Below are 23442 nucleotides of genomic sequence, written 5' to 3'. Positions count from 1 at the left end.
TCATCCGTCTTTTGAATATCACCTTAACTCGTCATCCTTCAACTGTCCCCCAGGCTTTGGGAAGGAGCAAGCACAGACCATCGTGTCGGCGTTGATAACCCTGTCCAATGTCAGCTTAGACACCGTCTATAAGGACATGGTTACACAGGCCCAGCAGGTAAAAACTCGTCTGTGCTATGTAGCTATAAAGGCTGGTGTTGGCATCTTTAAAACACGAGTGAGCACCTCTCTCTAGTACTATAAACACCTCACTGTGCCAGGTTTTCCTAAGTTTACGTGGGATTTTAACAGATTGTTATAGGCCCTGACCAGCTTCCACTGAAGTCTGACTACTTCATTGAACACAATGAAGTTTTTACAATTCCTGGGAAAACTTCAGTTACATTTACACTAAGGAGCTAATACGCCTCATACCATCTTAAAATATTCATTATCAGTACTGACTACACTATAAAAAACAGTGTTTCTGCCTAATACAATTCCATGCAAATTCTATTTGGGATGCTGACTTTCTTTGCATATAATAGGATTTCCAACGAGAAAGGTTTTCATTTCAATGAAGAAAAAAGAACCACAGAGGCAGAAGTTCTTGTCTTCTTCTGAGATTTAGAGGAAAAAAAAAAAAAAAAAAAGGTAGACAACTTATATTACAAGTAAATTCTAGTAAGATAAAAATCTCTTAGAAGAAAGGTTCAGCAGTTCAAATAAAATAGCAATGAATGCTTAATTACATTAAGTAATTGAAGAAGAATGGCACATCATTTCAGCTTGCACAGCCTTCTGGAGCAATGATCAAAACCATCACTGTGCATCAGAGAATCCCACAGCAGTGTGTCATTTTCCATGCTAAATAGCAGGGTAACTTCTTTATGCTGGGTGATGGAGTATTGCTTTCAGCATTTTAAAATACTGAGTTTCTTCCTTTATTTTTTGGTTTGGTTTGTTTCCTGTGTTTATACGTAGTGGTTGAATTCTGAACTTGTTAGTTCAAACCCCAGGAAGGCTTTTTTCAGTGCTTTTTAGCAGTGCTTTACTTGTGTCCATCAGACTTTGAAGCTGACAGTGTGATACTCCTATCATTAAGTCTTTCGCTTTCAATGAGTTTGTAGGCAAGAAATGGAAGTGCTGATTAAGAGTTGCATTCAGACCCACAGTTAATGCTTCTGAGGCTGCTGAATGTTCATTGAAAGTGTAAGAGACTGCAGGACTGACCTGTAGCTACAGTCTACTTCATTTCATCACTACTTGGACTAATACCTCTGGCCTTTTGGCTTAAATTCAGAGTTGGTGTATTAAAGCAACAGAAAAAGCACAAACCTCTTGAGTCTTTCAAACAAATTGCTGGTATGAAATTGTCTGTTTCTGTCACATTCTTGGTAGAGAGACTCCCCACTTCTGTGCTTTGCAGTAGCTAATTTCATAATTTCAGACCTAAACATTTTTCCTTTACTTGCCAGAAAGAGTGCACCTTAATCAATGGCATGTTTCATTTTTTAAAGGAAATAACTTTACAGCAGATAATGGCACATTTGGACTCCATTCGAAAAGATATGGTCATCCTGGAGAAAAGTGAATTTGCAAACTTGAGAGCAGAGAATGAGGTACTAATACATATTTTCATTAAGCAGTTTAATTGCAGTTTTTGTTCCGTTTTACCTGTTGTACATTTTTGTGGAACAAAATATGAATGTAAAAGTAATTCTGGATACTTCTATCAGAATTGAAGAGTCTGTATGTTACAACTTCAGAGATCACATAAAAATATATTTCACATGCTAAGACCTGCTCAGATCTTCTGTAAAGGATTCTAAGATGTGTACATTTTTTTCATCTTCTGTAATTTTATTTAAGGGTAACTGCTAGTTTCTGGCCACTAACCATACAGTGCAGGGAGAGGAGTCAGCCGTTCCTTTGCAACAATTTAATTGATTTGGTGATTGAGACACGTTTTGCTTTTACTTCATGGCATTTTGATATTTCTCTGCTGTCTTTAGACTCAGAATAACAAGATCATCATTGTTACAAAACAATTACTTTATTTTGAACAATATTCCCAGAAGATTATATATGCCTGTACATTCGAATACATTAATTAGGATATTTAATTAAGAACAAATTGCCCCATTGGGAGGAAAAACGAGGGAAGAATAATTGCATGGATGCAGTGGTAACACTTATATGACTGATTCATTTGGTTAACAGTTTCCTGAATTTGTAAGAATCTTTTTTTTTTCCTCTGCACTTAGAAAATGAAAATTGAATTAGATCAAGTTAAACAGCAGCTAATGGTAAGTAAACAGCAAGTACCTACACACTCCCATTATGGAGAATAAATAACTATTTTCAAAATCTTCATTTGTTTTAAAGACTGAAACTGGTAAAATCCGAGCTGACAGCAAGCTAGACATAAACCTGGAGAGGAGCAGGGTGACAGATATGGTAAGTTGGTCTGTGAAGATGCCCTTATTAGCTCTGTGTTGTGTTTCTGTTGCTGCAGTTGTGATTTATCTTCTATCCACAGTTTACAGATCAGGAGAGGAAACTGATGGAAGCAACTACTGAGTTTCATAAAAAAGTAAGTATTGAACACAGCCAGGTACAGTTAGGCATTGCATGTTCTGTAAACCCCAAACTTTGGTGAAAGCTAGTGTGTTTTTGGCTATGGTAAAGCAAAAGGCCAGGCTCTGTCACTTGGAGCTGTTGTAGTTGTTTCTTGCCTGTTTCTCGCTGAACTCTAGTCAGCACAGGGAGGCATGCAAACCTTGTCCCTTGCTTCCAAGTACCTTGTCGCAGGCTGGCACACGTGGGATGTGAGCTATCATGCTGCCCTTTTTCCAGTGTTAAGTGATGTGGTGTACCACGGGGATGGTTCAGGTGCCTACAGCCAAGCCATTCAAGGACTGGAAGTCCTCAAAGCTCCTAGAGGACAGCAAAGTCTAAGAGGCTGAAAAGGGACCATGTCCATCTTGACTATATCCTCCCTTTTTAGGATATGCTTTGTGACTCCTCAAACCACTGTTTCTCAGAAATGTAGGAATACTGTTCTGTGTGCTGTAGAATATCTTCTTTAGGAGGCACTGGCACATCAGAGACAAAAGTCTGTGTCATGAGGGTGGTGAGACACTGGTACAGGTTGCCCAGAGAAGCTGTGGACTCCCTATCCCTGGCAATGCTCAAGGCCAGACTGGAAGGGGCTCTGAGTAACCTAGTCTAGTAGAAGGTGTCCCCCCCATGGCAGTGGGGCTAGAACTAGATTGTCTTTAAGGTCCCTTCCAACCCAGGCCAGTCTGAGATTCCATGATCATTGGAGTTTTCTTGTTTTGTGTCTCTATCCCTTCAGTAATCTTCCCAGACTGTGAAGCAACATTCTCTGTCTTCTAATGTCTCTTAGCAGTGATAGGTTGGAAATTGTTTCTTATTTCTAGTAGCATGGTATTTTTGTTCAGCTTTGGAAAGTTGAAGGGGCTAGAGACCATTGTCAAATATATGCTGTCTTTTAATATTTCAGGATGCAAATACTAACAGCGTTATCTCAGAAATCAGTAATAAAATTGACACTGAAATAGCCTCCTTAAAAACGCTCATGGAATCGAATAAACTTGATACCATTCGTTATTTGGCAGGTATGTGATAGGCAAGGAGGTGAGTATTGGTACTGGATCATGGGTGTATAACATTCTGTTCAGGAGTAAATGCTAAAAGAGGTCAGCTGTAGCAGCAGCAAAGTGGTATTGGGTGGAGGAGATCTCCCTCCCTGCTCCAGCTAGAAGAAATGCAACAGAGAACACAGAAGAGGTGGGAGCATGCCACAGTAGGACTAGGACTGTGCCCAGAACTGGGATTAGGATGAATGTGGACATGGTTTAAAAAATATTGAAAGCCTGAATACCTTATCCAGCTTGACAGTACTCCTGGTTGCTGCAGCAGTCATTGCTGTGATGGAGTTGCTAGAGAGGTTTTGCTGAGGTCACTTATATTACCCTGAAGGGGTAATTCAGGACTGGTCTGAGAGTGACCAGTTCTGCCTCCCATTGAGTCTCCACAGACACACAATTTCAGTGGGGCAGCACTTGTACTTTCTCCTGCCAAGCAGAACAAATTTCAGTCTGATTTAGGATTAGTCTTCTAAATATATACATAACCACTGAAGTTTTTATTGTGGAGGAGCTGGATAGAAAGAGAGTAATGCTTTATATTTGGAAGTGAGAATAAGTTGAAAGGGAAATGTAATTAGCTTTAACACTAATTAAAACAGCAGTGTAACAAATCCAAAGCACAACTCGTCAGGCTTCAGGAATGCTGCTGTGTTTGACAGTTCATTGTAAAATTCATTGTCATTTTCATTCTGTGGGAAATCTGCAATGTCTAATGTGAGCCCTGGTGCAGCCAGCTCTCCTGTAATGCAGTTTCCAGTAGCTGAGTGACAGTAGTAAAAGCCCCCATAGCCTGTGGTGCTCTCAGGTATCCAGTGTAGCTGTTGGGATGTGTCCCTGAAAACCTGGCTCCTCAGGCTGCTGCATTGGGCCTCCCATCTCAGTGCTGCAGCTGTGCTGCTGTGCAGGGTGCAGCATCCAGGACCAGCCCTTGGGTTCTGGATTGTTCTGTCGCACCTGCAGCAATCTGTGAGGTTTAGGAGGCTCTGCTCTAGAGTTGTTACTGTTCTTCCATCTGTTTGTAGCTAACTTCCTCTATGGATAAAGCAGTAGAACAGCATTCAGCTAATTCCCTCCTTTCTTTGTTGTTGTTTTTTTTAACAGCTTCAGTGTTCACTTGCCTAGCAATAGCACTGGGATTTTACAGGTTCTGGAAATAGATCTACATGGAATGACTGCACTAAATACAGACAGAAAAGACCACCCAGGCAACACCACTTTGATGACCGTGTTTGTGCTGTAGATAACCTCAGTACCTTTTTGTTTTGGTATTCTTCCTGTATAATAAAAATGTTTTCTGAATATGTAACACTAAAGATCAAAATATTTGGGGGGAAGTAGCCAGATAGTAATATTTCATTGCCTCCTATTCAATACTGTATTTATTTCAAAGTATTTCTTATGCTATACCAGAAAGTTTCCTAATGTTTTTTAGAATTAAATTTGTTTTCTTTTTGGAAAATTCTCACTGTCATCGCTTTTCAAGATGAAAATATTAAACACTTTATATGCCCTTGAAATGGGAATACAGTTCCCAAATTAGGGGATGCTAATACCAGACTTCAACATATCTAATCTGATCCAAGTAAATTAGCCTTAAACATAGGTTCTGGATTTTCCCTCTAGTCTGTTCCTCACTTCTTTGATGAATTGAAGCTTGGCCCTTTGGGGTTTTTTTAATCTACATACATAAAAACACACTCCAAGGCCTTTACTAAAGAACCCTTTTTTTTTTTCCTTGAAAACTGGTTTACATTAATTTAAAATCTCATGTATATCTACCCTGTCTCCATAGATTTATTTTATTTAGTATCTCCTGCAATTTCTGTAAGCCCAGAGGTCAAAAGAATGGGAGAACTTCTCTGTCTTCACCTTTTCAAGGGAAAATGCCTCCACTCTCAGCAACTGTGTACAGCCCTGGGGCAGATAAGTGCTCTTAACTTCCCCCCCTCAAGTAGCATAATGTATTTCCAAGAAACCGGCTCATGTTTTCTGGGCACCGTACCTGGCTTTTAACATGGAAATACTCAGCAGCTCAGTGGTGCCAGGGTGGTGGTGGTGGTGATCATGATCATCCTCCCCACTCCTCCAGACTGTTCTGTAATCCTTTGGGGCACACTGACCTTCCTGACCACTCTGCCTTCTGCAAGGACTTGACAACTCTTGTTGCAGAGTTGCAACACAGCTGAAGGGTGGATGCCTTCCAAAACTGAAGCAGTTCTGTCTTGTTGAGTGCAAATGCATATGCTTGGTTTGATTCTTTTAGTAAAATGATAATTCTTAAAAAGTCTTTCTGGATTAATTTTGAAGTAAGAACAGGCCTTTTATGGGCTAAGGCCTACGTAGTACTGACTAGTGGCAATTTTTTTATTGTTGTTTTATTCTGTTTACAGTTGAACTTGCTGGTATTCTGCCAATTCTTATATTCACTACATTAAATTATTTATCATCTTCATTCAAAAACATAAAATAATTTCTTATATTTGCTGTCTGGCTATCTGAGAGTTTCTCCATGAAAGTTTAGCACCAATGGTGATGCAGGAAATAGCTCATCTGCTGCAGCTTCTCACTACCATCATTTCACACACTCTGAACTGGGCTCTCGGTACAAGGCTTATGCTGTTAGTCAGCGTGCCTCTCCTTCACTGTGCACACAAAACCATGGATTTTTATTTTTCAAGACCTTTGAAATTCTCAGAGATTAAGTTTTCTATGGTACGAAGGAGAGGACAGTTCAGGACTTAACGCACTAAAATAATAAGTCTCAAAATGAGGGTTCCAGAGGGAAAATAATTTCACAATAGCACACAGGTGACAGAAAAACTTTTATATGTGTAGTCATTATTTTTAGGTGTGGAGGAGAGGTCAGGGTTGCAGTTTCTAACCACAAGCTGCCCCATAACGTAGTAAACCCTTCAGCCCTGAGTTAGAGACCCAACTGCTGCAAGTCATCTGGCACCTCCCAAAGGAGTTGCTTCCTGCCTTCTTTAGGAATGACTAAAGATAAAAATCAAGGGGCCTGGCACCTGTGTGCAGCTGAGAAGTAATTCTCCCATCCACTATTCATCTTCCATACTGAATATTCTAGGAGGTAAGGTCCACTTTTGCCATCCTAAGGTAGTAGTACAAAATAGACCAATGGATGGAGATACTTTTCCCAGAGCCATGAGGGCCTGTGACATTCCTGATGTTAGGCCAGAGAACTAGAGAACTAAAACGTAGTTCAGTGAAAGGCAGAGACCCACACCTCATCTGTGGAGCTGGGCTGTGCAAACACTTTGCACTCTCTGGAATATTGCTTTTATACCTCCACAATCTGCTGCCCCTCCTTTGAGACTCGTTCCTCAGTGTGGTCTCACAAACCCTCCTCCTGGGCTGCAGGCAGGCTGCTTCTTTATTTTCTTTTTGTCTTTGCAAGACTCGGCCATTGTCTCAGCTTCCTGAAACAAAGAATACTGCAGCCATTAAACAGCATCCAGTGAAAGGATTTGAAATTCTACATCTGGGAGTAACAACAGAATACTGTGTTCAGACTGAAGCTGAGGACACAGCACAGTCCCAGGGCATGGGATGGCAACACAGCAGTGAGACTTGAAGCTCCCTTGGCTGTAGCAGTCACTCAGCCAGAAAGGCAGCTTGGTTAGAAGGGGAAAATTACCAAAAAAATGGCCTAATGGAAAATAGTGACAAAGAAAATGTTTGCCAGCCTGGGAATCACAAGGCTGAGAAGCAGAAACATCCTTGAAAAGTGCAGCTGGCTTCTCTGAAGTATAGCTGTGGCACCTAGCATTCAGAGCCTGAGATTCCACTGAGAAACACAAAAACAAGGGACCGCAGAGGCAATTGGCTGAAAAGGTGGAAAATAGTCTGGGAATTAAAAAATGGTCTGAAAGAAGTGAAGCATCCATCTATTGCCTGTACAGGTAAAAAGTAAAAAATCAGAAACATCATCATATTGCAGTGATGGTGTCCTCTACCCTCTTATGTCTCTTATCACATAAAAAGAGCTTAATTTTTAATTCAAAATAGAACCTCTGAGAACATACAGTGCTGCATGTTTCCTTTCCCAAACAGATTGAATTCTCTGCGTGAACTTTCTATGAGATCTTGGACTCTCATTCAGTATGCCTGACTGACTCCAGATGCTGTGATATGGATCAAGACCCTGTTATTTAATTTGTCCCCATCTGGGGACCCATGGTTGCAATCTCTACACCCCTGCAGGCTGGGTAACCCTTTAGGTGGTGACAACACCTCTCCCGAAGCACTGTTCCAGTCTCAGTCACCAGGTACCAGCCAAGGAGAACTGCCAGTCACTGGATATGCAGTGTGGAAGTACTCAGGGATTGGCCCACTCCTTTTGTTAATGTGAAATATCGTTCCTTCTCTGACAGAGTACAGAAAGAAACTGATATTCTTTGACAGCAGAGACTCTGTCAAGGATAGACAAAAGCTCCTGCTCACTTCAGTGTCCCGAGCTGAAAGGTGCAGCACATTTTCCCCAGTATTTCCTAGCACTGTGCCTGGGAATCTTAGAGGAAAGAAAGACGCACAAGCAACAGGCAGTAGCCTCTGTGCCATGCCCAGGGGAGCTGGTGTGGCACTCACCGCAGAGGAAGCAGAGGGCGTGCGGGTTTTGCCCCGACTCTCTCGGAGCTGGCTTATCTCAGCACGGTAATCATCCAGCTGGCTCTCCAGCTTCTCCCGCCTGACCCGCTCGTATTCCAGTTGGGCCTCCAGCTCCCTCACAGCCCTGCCAAAAGCAAACGAGACAATCCGAGCATGAAGTACATCCAAACCTGCCCCGGCTACTCCACGTGGTGCTGGGCCTTTGCCAGGGAACAGCAGAGGCACGCAGAAAGCAGCGCAGCACAGCAAGCACAGCACGCCTCACGCCAGCTGTGCTCAGGCTCCGGACCCTTGGTGACAGCGCTGAACAGCAGCCTTCCCTCTCGGAGGAGCGGTGCTCAGCGCAATGGGACCGCGAGATGGAGCCGTCTGCCCACACACCGAGCCCGGGCTCCGGTGCCTGGGATCAGGCCAGGCTCCAGCTGCGGGGGAGGGAGAAGTGCCCAAGCAGCAACTAAGTTATTACGAAACAGAGAAAAAGCACAAGGCCGGCGGCATTCTGGAAAGGTCAGGGGCAGCTTTCTCATTCAGTCTGGTGCTTCTACATCCTTCCTATTGATCGACTGGCTTATACACAGTTGCACAAGATCTCACTAGTCACACCCTCAACGGCTCCTAAATTACTCGAGATTCCTGAACTGTTTAGCTGACACATAATTCACACATAAAATGAGTCTCGAGTTGAGCTGGCTCTCTCCTATATCAGGATGAATATCACAGCTACAAAGATGGAAGATCAATAAAAGGAAACAAGATATCTGCCCTGTGCATCCCAACAGCACAGCAGGAAAGCTCTCAGCAAGACTCACCATGTTTCCCTGTTTCCCAGAGTGAAGAATTCCTGACTCAGGCGGTTGGAGCTACCAATCAGCCTTACCGACCCTGCAAGAATGGCCTGTGCTCAGTGTTCAGGAGACAACTGACTTCTTCCGTGCTTCCAATTAAAGAGGCACAGCTCCCAAACTGTGTGGCACTCTCACAGTGGCAATTTCCTGCAATGAACCCTGGTGAAAGCACTGTGAAGTGGTTCACATCAGGCCTCTTACAGCCAAAAAACCTGGACTAAAGCAGAAGTCTTCAAAGTCTGCTACAGTGGCCTTCCCAAGTGGCAACTCCTGCTTTTCATCTAGCAAAATGGTGTTGCCATTAAGTATTTTATCAACAGTGAGGTTTTCTGGCCTATGATACAAGCATCTTGGGGTCTTATCCACAGATAGGTACCCTGAGAAGGGTAGGTAGGTATGCTGAGAAGCCCTATTTCCTTTTCAAAAGAATAGTTTAGGGCTAGGGATGCTTTCTAGCCTTCACAGGTGAGAGAGACCCTTCAGAGAGCCTCACAATTTTTCTAGTTTAGCCACACACGCCATAGAAAACAATACCCCTTGAAGAGCCCCACCAGAGCCTTCCAATAGACACTGCTAGCTTTGGAGCAGCTGCTCTATCCATAATGAATTTTCATGTCTGTCATTAGTCAACAGTGACTTTTCCATCATTAAAAACAGACTGCTCTGACCTTTCAGTGTGGGCATCAACACCTGAGCTGGTCACCCTCCTCCTTTAAAACCAGGAGAGACACTCCTAGAAGTGATGAATCTCATCCTGAAGTACATGTCTAATTATGCCCTGGAAGTGCCTGCACCACTCCAAGAAGTTGATAAAGGAGCTTCAATGTAACTAACTCAGATGCAGGTACCTGTTACCTATAATAGACATATCAAGTTAAGGAAGATGGACTTCCAGCATAACCTGAGTCAAACAGTGACCTGGAACCAAAAGAAATCCTGACCTCAGTTTCCTGGCTCAGATATGGCTGTAAAACAAAGTACTTAATTGCAATCTGTGACACCTACTACCTGCTCCAGATCCACACAGACTGGTAAGTCTGCTGTCTCCTTGACAGCATACATCTTGATAGCTCAGGACAGTCTCCTCTCAGTGACCAAATAAAGGCAGTGGTTTGGGTTGGCCCAAACACATTATGGAGGTGGTTATCTACAGAGACTGATAACAGAGGGTAGCCAAATCTTTGACAGGCAGAGGTGGAGACAGGCCTGTCTTTGGAGGCTGCATTATTGTTAAATCTCTAAATCTTTGACAGAGTTTTCTTTGAAATGTAGACAGTCTGTCCATCAAATCACCTGGCCAATCTAACAGAACCATTTGATTTAACAGAGACACTGAGAATTAGACAGATATTATGAACAGTACTTCAAATGTATCAGCAGGTTTGCTGATAGGTTTTTTTCTGTGGTCTGGACACAAGCTAATGTTTTCCTGAGCACAGAAATACATTGCCAATGAACAGAAATGTTAGCAGGTCACTGAATAATCTCTGCTTTATATGCACTTCCATCCAAGCTATGCTAAGACTATTGCCTATTTTCAGATTTACTGAAGGGCATACATGTATGTCTTTGGCATCCTCAGTGGAAACAAAACAGCCAGAATTTATGAGACCTACTGGATAAATCTGCAGGAAAACCTGAAGGCCAAACAGATGATCTTGCACAAGAATCATGGACCTATCAAGCAATTGTGTTGTGGGGCTGGTCCTGATGGTAGAAATTTAGAAATGGCCAGACAAATTGCTGCATTTCTTTTTGGCCTGGTTGAAGTTGGTAAGTGGAAAAGACAAAATGGCCAAAGCAAATTTGAGTGTAAGCCAGCTTTAAAGGAGAATTTAAAATGGGCCCCACAGAGGTGAACATTAGCAGGGCAAAATGACCTTACTTCTCAACTTTCTTTTCTTCTTTTTTCATCTTCCTCTCCTCTTCAGTTATTCCTCCCAGCTGTCTGTAGTTGCTGTAGGCAATTTCTAGAAGTCGCTGAAGTTCTTTAATCTTGTGATAGGCCCTTACTGTAAGACAGAGTTGTCCAGGTAGGTAAATTCAGGGAGAAGACAGTAATGCTGGAATCCAATAGTCTGGAAAATAGTCTCACACACGCAAGAGCAGAAATCACACTGCTCAGCAAACATTGAGCTACTCCTGACACCCACACAGCAAGCAGATCTCAAAAACAAATAGCAATCCAACACTGTTGCACCAACATGGATTAAAATGGTGCAACAACTACGATCTGATTGCCCTCTGCTTGCTTTCTAATTTTCCACTATTTGTTTCAATGCTCAGTATTACAGATATCCCGTCAAATATCTCATCTTACAACAAAAAGATCAGAGCAGTTGGCAGGAACTGTCCTAGTTAGGACGATAATGCCTTGATACCAACTTCTTCAAACAAGGAATGATGGAAATACAGTGCTTACTGCGTGCATTCCTTTTCTCTGCTTTATCCAGGGTTAAATCTTCTTTGCTATCTGTACTCCCTTCCACACCATGTGTTTCAAAAAACTTTATGTTGTTTGCATCGAGTTCTTCATCACTAGAGTTACTGTCTCCAGTTCTTGGTGTCAAAAGTTCCACAGCTGCCAAATGGCCAAATCTGCACAGAGAACAGTTAAAATCTGGAAAAATATGTGTGGTAGAAACGCTCTGGAACTGTCCATGTTCCCATTTATCAGAGGAGTTTTGGGACTAAAGGAAGCACTGGTACACATACTACAACTATCTATCTACTTTTTGTAGTACTCTTATGGCATGAGCTCTGCCTCGATGGAACCTTATGGCAATGGTTCCTGCATGAGAGGCATCTTTTGCCTTTGCAGGATTTCTTACTTGAATCTCATCAGAATCTGCATTATTTTTGTTAATGCAAAAATCAGCTGGCTTCTGCTACTTCTCATTTACTTTGTACAGCGAACTGTGAGCATACTGGCTCACAACTGTCCTTTTGCAAATGAGCTAGTTTTCCTCTTTTGTGTCTGACCTCACTAAAAAGAAAATTAAATTAAGTGAAAATTAAAACATTTTATAGCTACAATATTATAGCTACAATACAGCCTTGCTTATCACTCAGAGCTGAATTCATGGGCCTGATCTGTTCTTTCTCCATCACTGAAAATCAGGATTAATTCCAACATGCTGACAGGATATTGATATACAAGTAGTAAGTAAAGTGTCAGAGCCACCGGATATGTACTGCTACCTCTTGGCTACATCCTTTGGAGTCTCTCCAGCATCATTTGTAATGTCACAGCCAGCTCCCATTTCAACCAACCACTGTAAGCAATGGATATGCCCCTGTTCAGCAGCTAAGGGAAGGAAGGTGCACACAAGTCAGTTATATACAAATGAAGTGTTTCAAACCTAAAATGTCCTCCTCTTGCCATTATTTGACATGCAAAGATTGAGCTCACTAAGATGCCACAAGGGAGATACTATTTCAAGAGAAGCCTGTGCCTCAAGATGCTCACATCACTTGGCTACAGAGTTTTGAAGAAGAGCATGCAGTGTGGTTTGGTGGCTCTTTCTAGTTTTAGAAATGTACTGGCACCTCTTCCTGGACATGAGGTAAACTAAACTTGCCCAGTCTCATGTACGAAACACAAGACACAAGTAACTGCTGCCCTAGTAAGAAAGGCCTGTATGTCACAGTTTGGCAGCAATGTGCTGTCACCTCTCCTTGGCTTTGGGCTCCCAGGGGACAGACACAGATGCTTGTCCCAGTCTGGGGTGTGTGGTGCTGTCTCAGAAGGGAGAAGCAGGGCTTTGTGCTGGAGCTAAATGTACAGCATTTCTTGGGGCAGACACTCGAGGCAGCACCTCGAGGCAGCACCCTAACACAACTCTACTCATGTGATCTGGCATGGCCACTGCTCCCACCACGTGGTGCCAGGAACAATGTCTCACTTATGGAAGACGGTATTTGGCAAGTCTAGATGACACTGTACACTGATTTTCTCAAGGAAGAATAAGTCCATTTCTTGACAGCACTCCCTTTTGGATATTTGTTAGATTTGTTTTCTCACTGAGATAAGGAAATGAAATGACAACATCAGCATGTAAACACTGGGGATGAAACAACTGTAGGTCAGCATCATTCCAAGAAAAGAAAGTGGGATTTTAAAATGACTACATATCAGTTATTTTAATGAGAACTTTAATTATGTTTTTAAAAATTCTACCACATATCTAGTCAAAAACAAATGTAGGAAATGTGTTAAAGGCATATTACAAAAATGCTTCCCTCTTTCTTTCCTCTTCTGCTTCTTATTTCAGACAATACTGTGAAACCCCCAAACACAAAAGGACCATTTCTTCTGTAATGCTGGCGGTCCACCACATGTCAGTGTGTCAACCAGAAGTTTACCTTTCTTCACAGCATCCTACCAAATGATTTTGTTGTGGTTTTTACAGCATATCTCCACAGTACTGATGTGCTCAGTAAAGAAAGGCCCGGGCCACAATACAGACCATTCTTATACCTAGCCAGCCAAATGTTTCTAAAAGCCACATCTTGCCTAATAAAAAACAAAACCCCAAAACTATTTAGTTACATTAAATTAAGTGAAAATTAAAACCTTTTATAGCTACAATAAAGCTCTGGTTATCACTCCAAGCTGGAATTCATGTGCTTGATCTGTTCTTTCTCCATCACTGAAAATCAGGATTAATTCCAACAAAGCTGACATGATATTGATACACAAATAGTAAGTAAATACATGTCAGAGCTACTTAGTTTTCAGTTTAGATGCTGATTTCTCTTTATTGTAAGCTCTTTTTTCTTGACTTGAGCTTGGTTATATTGTTTTTAATGTGACCCACGAACACATACATTACAAAATATGGGGTTTGGGGTTGCCTTGCCAATCCCTCAAGAAATGAGATGCTGCCTTTCATGAAGTTTATATGATAAGCAGCCACTTGAAAAACAAAGTAAATAAACCAGCAACAAACAGTAACAGCTGAAACACGGATCATATTTACCAACCTTTGTGCAGGAGAGTGGATCCCTTATCATCCCGCTCGTTAATATTGATTACTCCACTTCTCACTAGTCTTCTAAGCACTAACAAGTCTCCTTTGAAAGCAGCACCATGAGCTGGGAAAGCTAAAACTGAAAATGAAGTGCACATGTTTCCAAGCAGCTGCCAGTAATTCTACTGAGTGTGCTGGTATTTGTATCTCATGGCTTGCCTCTCTCATAGCAACTTACGTATGAGCACTTCAGAGGTAGCAAGGATAATGCACCTTAATCAGCTAAAATGCAGCTGTGTAACCAGCAGTGCTCACCACACACTTGACTAAACATGTCTTGGTTATGGCTACAGGCATCTCATGCAGTTAAGACATTAATTTCACAATCCAGAAATAACAAGTACACCTTTGTGTACTTCTACAGAATTATACATAATGCCTTTTTTAACTGTATCTTGACCCATACTCACCTTCCTGTGTCTCTGGATGCTCTCCCTCTTTTTCCACAGCATCAATATATTGCAGAATATTATCTTTGTAGAACCGTTCAGCCAAGTCCCTTGGAGTCTCTCCATGGTCATTCCTGGCTTTCAGTGTGTGCGTAACACCGGCTATTTTCCCGACCAAGAACTTAAAGCAATGCAAGTGTCCTTCCACTGCTGCCAGATGTGCTACAGCACAAGGTGAAACAAAGGGTGTTAGACCAGAACCCTGCCACCCACTGGGAGAGCAATGCTCTCACCACTGCTTAGAGCTGGCTCATCTACCACCATGTGAGCCATCCAACACTGCACATGGGGAACAGCAGCCTCAGCTGAACTGGGGATGTTCAGCTCCCACCCAGGACAGAGTTCAGCTCTGGGCAAAGGAGGTAAAGCTACCAAGGACAGGATGTGCAAAGGTGATTGCCTGGCAGAGCTGACTGCAGGAGACAATCCAGACTCCCAACAGAGCACTGAGCCCTAGCTCGGAGCATGCACTGCTGGGGTCCCACCTCCCCCTCTGCCTTCAGCAGCTGCCTGACCCTGCTGTCCCAGGGATACTCCTTATAGGGGGACAGCAAGCAGTGTCCTTGATCAGGAGCTAAGGCCATTTCTGCTTTAGGCTCTACTGTGCTACCACAAACAGGTTGTGTCACACCCTCAGTTACTCCACCTATAAAATGAGGACAGTGATAGGCACTTTACTGGAAAAACTATCTGAAGGTACATTCTTCACCTGACCTTTAGGCTATGCAGAGGTTTACTTATTTAATACTACTACAGTGCTGGGCCTATAACAAAGTAAGAGGTACCAAACACGTGCTGATTGGTCTGACATGAGTAATATCCTCTAATCCCATTAATGAGAAGAACTTGCCAAATAAACACTTATTATGTGCTATCGCTCCATGAAAATGCTCTGTAACAGCTGGCTGATGTTCTAAAGGCAAAAGGATTAGTTTGTCTCCAGGTAAGAACCTCACTATCTTCATAATCAACAAACAATGTACCCAGGACCCAAAAAACCCATCTCACTCCATTTTTGGCACACACAAGTTCTCTATAGCAAACCAAACCATCCACAGCTTTCCAGAGCATAATTGCTCTAAAAGGTTATGGATACTGGTTTTACAGCAAGATGTCAACACCTCAGTAGAGATGACTGCTCAAAATCTGAGCTCCACTGAAATAAGGGTGGTTTTTCCCATTATCTGAATGTTAGTGAGGTAGTTACTCAGGGAGAAGGGGAAAGAAGGGTACCATGCTAAAGGTTAAGTCAGCTAGTGAAACACTGACTCAACCCTTATGAATCCATTTTCAGATTCCTAAAATCTTCAGGAGAAAACTTCATCCAAAGGGGATGCAACTATTTTATCAGTCTGGCCTGTGCAGAAAGCAATCAGAAAAGCTCCACATTTTGTCCAAAGACAGCAAAGGAAAATAAAGAGTTGTGCTCTGTTCAAATCTTTTTGCAGTTTCAGTGGGATGCTGTGGAAGACACATAAAGGAGCTTTTCATAGGTGGCTTTTAACCTGTGTGTGTCTCCGTAGCCAGTGCCCAACATGTAACTGTGCCATGCCATCCCTTGGGCACAATGAGCACCTGCAGATGGGACTAAAGTCAGAGGCTACTGTGATGTTAACACAGTAACATCAAAGTATGCAGCTGAGTGCCAAGAACTGAAAAACCCTGTCTCAAGCATCATAAATATGGGGTGGGTAGTTGGTGCTGGTATCCCAACTTCTCTGTGTTTCATCTTGTCTTTTATAAAATCAGACTAACAATATTCACTCTTCTCAAAGCCACAAGTCAAAAAATTGTTTCTGTGAAAAATATTTAGAATAGGTTTGACTGGTGAGGAATAAAAGAAACATGGATGTGGTCCAAAAATGAATACAGAGAGAAAGCAAATTGAAACGTTCACTTAATAAGCACAGGCAGCCCATTCTGTACATTGAATGAGCCACAACATTTTTTTCTTCCAAAATACTAGCATGCAAATTACCAAAGGTAGTTCAACCCTTTACTGTAATACACATATGCAAAAGATGCAGCCAGTTTTTAAGTGCCTGGCACAGCAACCTCAAAAATTTTTTTCCAGTATTTTCTTAGGAAAAATTATAGCACTGTTCAGCTAATCTTGAAGCTGGAGTATGTAAAGATAATTTCAGTTCACTTCTGCTACACAAGCAGACAAGCTGGTTTGCACAGTACTTCTATTAATCTTTTACTTGCCATGTTCCAAAATATTCTCTTTCCTTTGGAAGATAGTATGATCAAATGAAACAGAACACAAAGGCTGGAAAGTCAAGCTTCTGTAGATGTCAAAATACAACAAAACCAGTTTTTTACTAACCATTTTATACAAAGCATTTAAGTAGAACGATGCTAGCATCTGCTTTCTCTCCACAAAAGTCTGTTATCAGGGAAGTGTTCCTAAATGCAAATAAAGCTGCCTTCCATGCTGCCCTCAGGGTGCCTAACATCATCCTTATTGCTAATGCACCTCCTGCTGGGATGCAGGAGCCTCACATCCTTTAACAAGACCCAGGTTTGCAAAACATTGCATAGCTATTCGTTTCCTAGGTAAGCAGTCCTTAATAGAGGGTAAAAGATTTCAAGAAGGGATTTTAAAAAGATAACTCTATACAAGTTATAGAGAAAAAAATATGCTCTTTGGAACAAATAATGTGACAAACCATAAGAAGGCAAATGCTAAAAGGGAAAGTATGCAAGGAGAACCCACAACACAAACAACAGCACTGAGTTTACAGAGGATATTGGGCAGTGGCATGGTAGGGAGAGGGATGCTGGAGAAAATATGGAAAGCAAGGAACAATCACTACCAAATTTTTGTGCTAAAGTGAATACACTGATAATTATGAAAAGAGAACAGATTACAGGTAATCCAGAAAAAACAGTATTCCAGAAATCAAGATGAAGAAATCACAGGAAAATGAGAACAAGTGTTCTACAAAATCAGTTGAGAAACAGTGGGATACAAAAACTTGTGTGCAACCACACCAGAACCTCATCACGCTGGCACCAATTCAGGAAGAAGCACACAGCAGCTGAAATTGCCTCCTGCTCCACCCACCCTTCTTCTGTGACCTCCACTGACACACAAGCTCCAACACACACATAGGAGATGCTGCTCACCTGCTCCCAGCCAGGCTCAGCCTGCTCCCCATCCCAGCACTTGTGAGCTCTCATCCTTGCTAGCAGCAGCAGGAGGCAAGTGGGATACTGTCACCAACAGAGCAACACTCTGGATTTTATAAATCCTCTCATCGTTAGAAAAATGGACAATCTATGTGGATTGCATGGAATCAAATAGCAAATGCTGCTGCTGTGCATTACTCATAATTTGCTCAATTATCACATTTCACAACAACTGTAAACCAAAGATTTAAAAATATATGATTTATCCTGATATACCTGGAAGGTTTCCATTGTTATCCACATCATCTACATATGCTCCCCATCGAACAAGAAGCTGCAAACACCCCAAGCGACCATGAAAAGCAGCATAATGAACAGGTTTCCAGTCATTCCTGTCTGAAACATTTACATCCTAAAATGAAAGCAGCAGGTTAATTCATTCACTTCTGAATCTTAGACACAAGACAAATTTTATATATGGGAATCAGCTGTTCACTGTGTTAAATTATTTAAATCAAACCAAATAACATTTTTCAAAGTTCATGCATTATATGCAGTTCCAGTTTCAAGACAGGTACTTTTCACAGGTTCTTGCTTTTACTTAATACACTTATAAAAGGTGCATTTTTAGACATGTTTTTATCATCATAATGACCTAGATTGATCATTCTTCCTTAAACACGGATCTGGGTTAATTTTTTTTAAGTTTATGTCTCCTTTACTACAGAAGATTTTTATAACTGCAAAAAATTACACCACCCCAGTACCTGACATTCATTTAATGACATCCTCAGTGGAATGTGATTTATTCACATTATTGATTCTCTCTCTCTAGATTTTTCGGATCGTTTCCCTAAATACATATTCCAATCTAAAAAAAATGCAAATTTACCCAAGAAATAAATTCCCCCACAGTAATTAATCTGATGTCTTAGGTTTTAACTTTTTCATTTTTCAAATTCTGTACTGCTTGGTGTGTGACTCTGAAGTTTCTTGTAGCCTGTTAATTTCTGCTCTCTCATGCTAGGTAGACATAACAAAGCCTCTCTGGCCCTGCTTTCCAAGGACACCAAGGCTGTCCTAGCTCAAAAGTATAAACCAAAGAGCCTCTAAAGGGGGGGTAAGCTGTGGGGAAAACTGAAGCTTTAACAGAGAATTAACCCTGCTATGCAAATGAACCAAACCTATAAAAGTGGGAAGGGCTCGTGACCTGTCATCCATCTTGGGGTCCATTTTGAGAACAGCTTCAGGCTCCCCAAAGGGATACCTTTGAAGGCCTTTCAAATAAATACCACTTTTAATCCTTACTCCTGTCTAGTCTCTGTTTCTAGGAGGCCTCCCAAGGCATCAAATCTACAGCCCCAAATCTCAGTTTACGCTAGGGAGGGTTTTGCTCGGGCCGAGCTGCCGGGCTCTGGCCGCGCGGCAGGACTCAGGCAGGGGTCTCACCGCCCCGGCGCGCAGCAGGGCCCGCAGGGTGGAGGAGTGCCCGTGGGCTGCAGCCAGGTGCGAGGCCGCGCACCCGCGCTCGTCCTGAGCTGCTGCGTCCGCTCCATTCAGTAACAAAGCCTGAAAGAAACGCAAAGCACGAGGTCATTTCACAAGCTGAGACAGCAAACATTTCCTAGCAGGACGGTTTATGATGACCAACAGGGTAACTCCAGGCTGACCTCAGGGGCCTGGTCTTGCACAAAATGGATCTGTTTGCACAGACAGTACAAATGAGTGCTCTGGTTTGAAGATGACTGACTTAATTTGACATGTCAAGACATCAAGATGAGCTACTCATAGCTCCCTCAGCTGATCTTCATAATGAATTTGTCCAGAATTAAGGTCTGCCCTACTAACTTTTGCTCGAGAGTGACTATTTACAGTACCTGCATGCAGGCATCCTGCCCTCGGATGGCCGCGAGGTGAGCCGCTGTCCAGCCTCTGACTGTCACATGTGTGGTGTCAGCCCCGTGCCAGAGCAACCAGTGAAGGCACTGCTCAACAAAACCAAAGTGCTTCTCATTTAACTATGCACATCGTGTGTCTGAGGCATATTTCAACTAGAATTTATCCACCAAAGTTACATTTCAAAACAGTGCTGGAATACTTCCTTATGGAAATACGAGACCCCAGAGCATGCCTTAAACAGGTATTTGTACATTAGGAAGTTATGGGTAAGTTATACTTTCCAGGTTTCACCCAAGACTACAAAATGTGCAAATAACCCACTAATTCAGACCCTAGCATTGATGTTACAACATGACTTTTTCCATTTTACTCTTCCAGATTTAAAATGTAATCTGTGAGAGTATTCACATGCCATGAGGTAAAAACATTGGAAAAAACAATGCAAACATGCTCACATGAATTCCAGCTAAAATTACTGGCAGGAAAAATACAATGTACTAAATTTAAAGCCTCATTTAATTTATTAGGCTTCTTAGGCATATGTAATCCCATCTCTCTTCTCATCCTTCCATGGCCTAGTTCTGTTTTATTCACCTATTTCCAGCACATATCATTGCTTGCAATGGAAAGCTTTATGGACAGCTACAGGAACAGTTAGAACTTCTTATTATATATTATTATGATTTGTTATCTTCTTTCAGGCCATCTTACAGCTCTGGTTCTTCCACTATTTCTACCAAGGAGCTTAGTGACAAAGAGATGACAGATAATTCAATAAAGTCTAACACACTGATTGCAAAGTAAGAGAGTCAAATGAAAAATGGCAGAACTCATAGAGGCAGAAAGGGTGGGTAAGCAATCTGTTTTTGGGGCTGACATGATGATTAGCATTTTCTTGACAATGTCTCTACATTCCAGAAGCAGCACTGCTCTTAGCAATTCTTGAGTTTAGCACAACATTCACGTTTTTTCTTTTGGGACATGAATGGCCTTGCTGCTTCGAGGTTGGATTGCCATGAACAATGAACAAGGAGGCTGCAAGAAGGTGGTGAATGTTGTGCTGAATACAGCAGTTCAGTCCTTCTGAAAGTTCAAAACATTGATGCAAGCACCTGCTGATTTCTCTACAATTACTCGACCTTTTCATTTATTAAAATAAAATGTATTAGGACTACTTCTATGGAGAATGAGGCATGGGACATTGGTAAGCAGAATGAACATATTTTCATATCAGCTGTTTCAGTCACCTTCAGAACATTTTACACATCCTATGGGATTTTCTAGGTGTCTCAAGAGAAAACACAATAGAGTTAAAAGAAGGTCATGAGTCTGAAAGGGAGGCCATAAGGTACGTTTTGCTCAGAGTAAGAAAATCAATGATTTTGTAAAATATGGCAAAGTTCATTAGGTAAATTGCCTGGGGCTTCAGAGAGAAAAAATTAAAATCTAAAATCCTCTACTCCTGCTCTTGGTGAATATATTTAATGAGAAAAACAGGCAGAAATTACTGATTCAGTCTGATCAAAACAATGTTGTGTTCAGTCTCTCACAAAGAAGGAAATATGGACTTACAAAAGCCCAGCTATGTACCTATACACTAAGGTAATGTTTTACCTCCAGACTTCCAGAGTGGGCAGCACACTGCAAGGGTGTGAACTGGTGGACTACATCCACCTCATTAATACTGGCTCCACGTTTTATCATTGATGCAAGCTGTTCTACATCCCCAGCTTTCACTGCTTCATGCACACTAGTATAATTCTGCTTCTTCTTGACAACTAGTGAGGAGCAATAAAAGGGTATTAGTCCATTGCTTAAATCAGCAACATTTAAGAGATAGAAAATGTGTGATGAATCAAAGAAATATCAGAGTTGACATTCGTGGCACAGAATCAAACTCTAAATGTAGAAGCAGTAGGTTAAAAGAAAAAAAACAAACTCTTCTATCACCAGACCATGGGATCAAATAACCTGCATCTTCCCTTCAGGCCTTCCCACTGATTACCTACATGACTGGAAACAATGAGAATTACATATCCAAACCCCTTGCAACATCTCATTACCTTGATAAAACTTGTAAACAGAGACATGAGCTGTAAGTAGATCTAATGGCTGAGGGGGCTAACTTCAGATAGCCAAGCATGAAAGGAACCTAAACTAATTAGTACTCACCTTCTACAGTAGTCATCATTCTGGTACCAAAACACACTAACACTCTGATTACATTTCACACTGCTGGCAGTCCTGTGGAGTTGGGCTACTGTTTAGCAAGTCAAGAAAGCATAAAGCTGAAGGCCTCAAGGTATTAGTGCCTCAGCTCCTCGGCCTGTGGAGAAGAAATGGTAGTAAGTAGCAGTTAACGCTGTTACACAGTTCAAGGTAAAAAAATATTGAAGTATATAAAAGAGATATTGTATTAACATGTTTGTGATACTTGTAAAAAAGCACTAGATATAAATAAAACCAGCCTCTGCAGTTTACCAGTGCCTATTTTCATGTAATCTATAGCGTGATAGTAGAGCTCGGGCAGATTTAGGGTTGCCACAGAGAGGAGCAGCCGTCTCAGTCCTCCAGGCTGACAGTAACACACCCTGTGTGTGCTGCAACATGCCTGTCCTGTGTCTCACCCCATCTCCACCTCCCCAGCTCGGCAGGCTGCATCACTGCCCTGCACAGAGCCGAGAAAACTGAAAAACCGGGAGTCCATCCTGCGAAACACTGTACAAACAAACAGCAGCAGCACAGAAACACAGAATAATTCCGGGTGGAAGGCACCTCAAGAGGTTATATTGTTCATATTACGAACAGTATTTCCAAAATATCTCAGTATGAGGCCTCAGTTTTTTTGGTTAAAGAACAGTTTCACCAGGGCATAATTTTCCCCCAAGGAAGTAATTGCTCATTATAGCAAGTGAGGGTTACAGACTTCAGCCCAGTTACACAACATCACAGGCAGGCCTGGCTGACTACACTTCTTGGCAAAGTACAGTGTTTCGGTACAGCAAATTCAAGGTAACTCTTTCTGGTTCGTTGGTTGCTTTTTTTTCCTTAACCCAGAGGAAAAGCAAACAGCAAGGCCCACCAGCAGGAAGAATTTTGTCTCCCCTCTCCCTCTGGATACCTACTGCTGCACGGAGACGAATGCCAAGGGTGGGTGGCTGCATTGGCTTCTTGGCACAAGACAATGGCAGCAGCCTGCGACTGAAGCTCACAAAAAAGCTGTTAACATCAATTCTGTAAAAAAATGCACTGATGTTCAAAGCGAAGGGCAGGTTCCATCAATTCTAGTGCAATTGTTTTTACCAAAAACTGTTATCAAAGGGAAAGACACAATTTAGATGTTGCGAGGTTCCCGTCACGCACAAGCCCAACCCCGCGCAGCTCGGCTTTGGCAGCAGCCCCAGGGCCGCGGCCCCGTCCATCCCAGCCCATCGCGCCCGGGGCGGAGGCGGAGCTGCCAGGCCCGGGGCAGGGGGAGGGCCGGCCAGCGCCAAACACCGCCTTTCCACGCGTGTCTGGCGGATACGGAGCGCGCTCGGTGCTATGTGTGCATCCCGGCGGAGCGCCGTGCCGCAGCCCCAGGGAACGCCCGGGGAGAGCCCGTCCCGCCCCGCGCCACAGGGCTGCCCCCGCCCGCGGGGAGGGGACGGGGCAGGGAGCAGGCGGAGGAGGGGAGCAGTCTCACCGGCGGGAGCGGGGCACGGCGGCCCCTCGCAGCACAGGCGGCCGCTGTCGCCGGGAGCAGCTCCCTCCCGCTCCTGCCGCTGCTGCCCGCCCCGGCGTTGCCATGGGCCCCGGG

The 23442-nt window shown here is 42.7% G+C and overlaps 2 protein-coding genes across 5 annotated transcripts in view; one reads left to right on the top strand and one right to left on the bottom strand.

The window, feature by feature from the left end:
• Nucleotides 1-4955, top strand: part of CCDC90B (coiled-coil domain containing 90B) — a 9639-nt gene extending 4684 nt beyond the window's left edge. The window contains exons 3-9 of the mRNA XM_069015920.1: nucleotides 54-157; nucleotides 1500-1601; nucleotides 2247-2288; nucleotides 2368-2439; nucleotides 2522-2575; nucleotides 3509-3623; nucleotides 4758-4955. Of these exons, the coding sequence (XP_068872021.1) occupies nucleotides 54-157; nucleotides 1500-1601; nucleotides 2247-2288; nucleotides 2368-2439; nucleotides 2522-2575; nucleotides 3509-3623; nucleotides 4758-4813 (545 nt within the window). The 3' untranslated portion in view covers nucleotides 4814-4955. The remainder of the gene's footprint in view (nucleotides 1-53; nucleotides 158-1499; nucleotides 1602-2246; nucleotides 2289-2367; nucleotides 2440-2521; nucleotides 2576-3508; nucleotides 3624-4757) is intronic.
• ANKRD42 (ankyrin repeat domain 42) overlaps nucleotides 1-23442 on the bottom strand; it is a 26267-nt gene extending 2825 nt beyond the window's left edge. The window contains exons 1-15 of one of the 4 annotated variants that reach the window (XM_069015897.1): nucleotides 23329-23442; nucleotides 22769-22952; nucleotides 21816-21969; nucleotides 21258-21421; nucleotides 19622-19729; nucleotides 19194-19313; nucleotides 18021-18156; nucleotides 14571-14771; nucleotides 14114-14239; nucleotides 12329-12434; nucleotides 11550-11725; nucleotides 11013-11139; nucleotides 8262-8406; nucleotides 6961-7093; nucleotides 3630-4082 (exon numbers count right to left, since the gene is read on the bottom strand). In XM_069015897.1, coding sequence (XP_068871998.1) covers nucleotides 6998-7093; nucleotides 8262-8406; nucleotides 11013-11139; nucleotides 11550-11725; nucleotides 12329-12434; nucleotides 14114-14239; nucleotides 14571-14771; nucleotides 18021-18156; nucleotides 19194-19313; nucleotides 19622-19729; nucleotides 21258-21421; nucleotides 21816-21834 — 1524 coding nt within the window. In that variant the 5' untranslated portion in view covers nucleotides 21835-21969; nucleotides 22769-22952; nucleotides 23329-23442 and the 3' untranslated portion in view covers nucleotides 3630-4082; nucleotides 6961-6997. Of the gene's footprint in view, nucleotides 1-3629; nucleotides 4083-6199; nucleotides 7094-8261; nucleotides 8407-11012; nucleotides 11140-11549; nucleotides 11726-12328; nucleotides 12435-14113; nucleotides 14240-14570; nucleotides 14772-18020; nucleotides 18157-19193; nucleotides 19314-19621; nucleotides 19730-21257; nucleotides 21422-21815; nucleotides 21970-22768; nucleotides 22953-23328 lie in introns of those variants that run through there. The other 3 variants (XM_069015903.1, XM_069015891.1, XM_069015908.1) reach the window with 3 other exon arrangements.

The sequence above is a fragment of the Aphelocoma coerulescens genome, chromosome 1 (genome assembly GCF_041296385.1).
Source record: "Aphelocoma coerulescens isolate FSJ_1873_10779 chromosome 1, UR_Acoe_1.0, whole genome shotgun sequence".
NCBI classification, from domain to species: Eukaryota; Metazoa; Chordata; class Aves; order Passeriformes; family Corvidae; genus Aphelocoma; species Aphelocoma coerulescens.
Note: the sequence above shows the minus strand (reverse complement) of the source record. Positions and strands in the feature narration are given on the sequence as shown.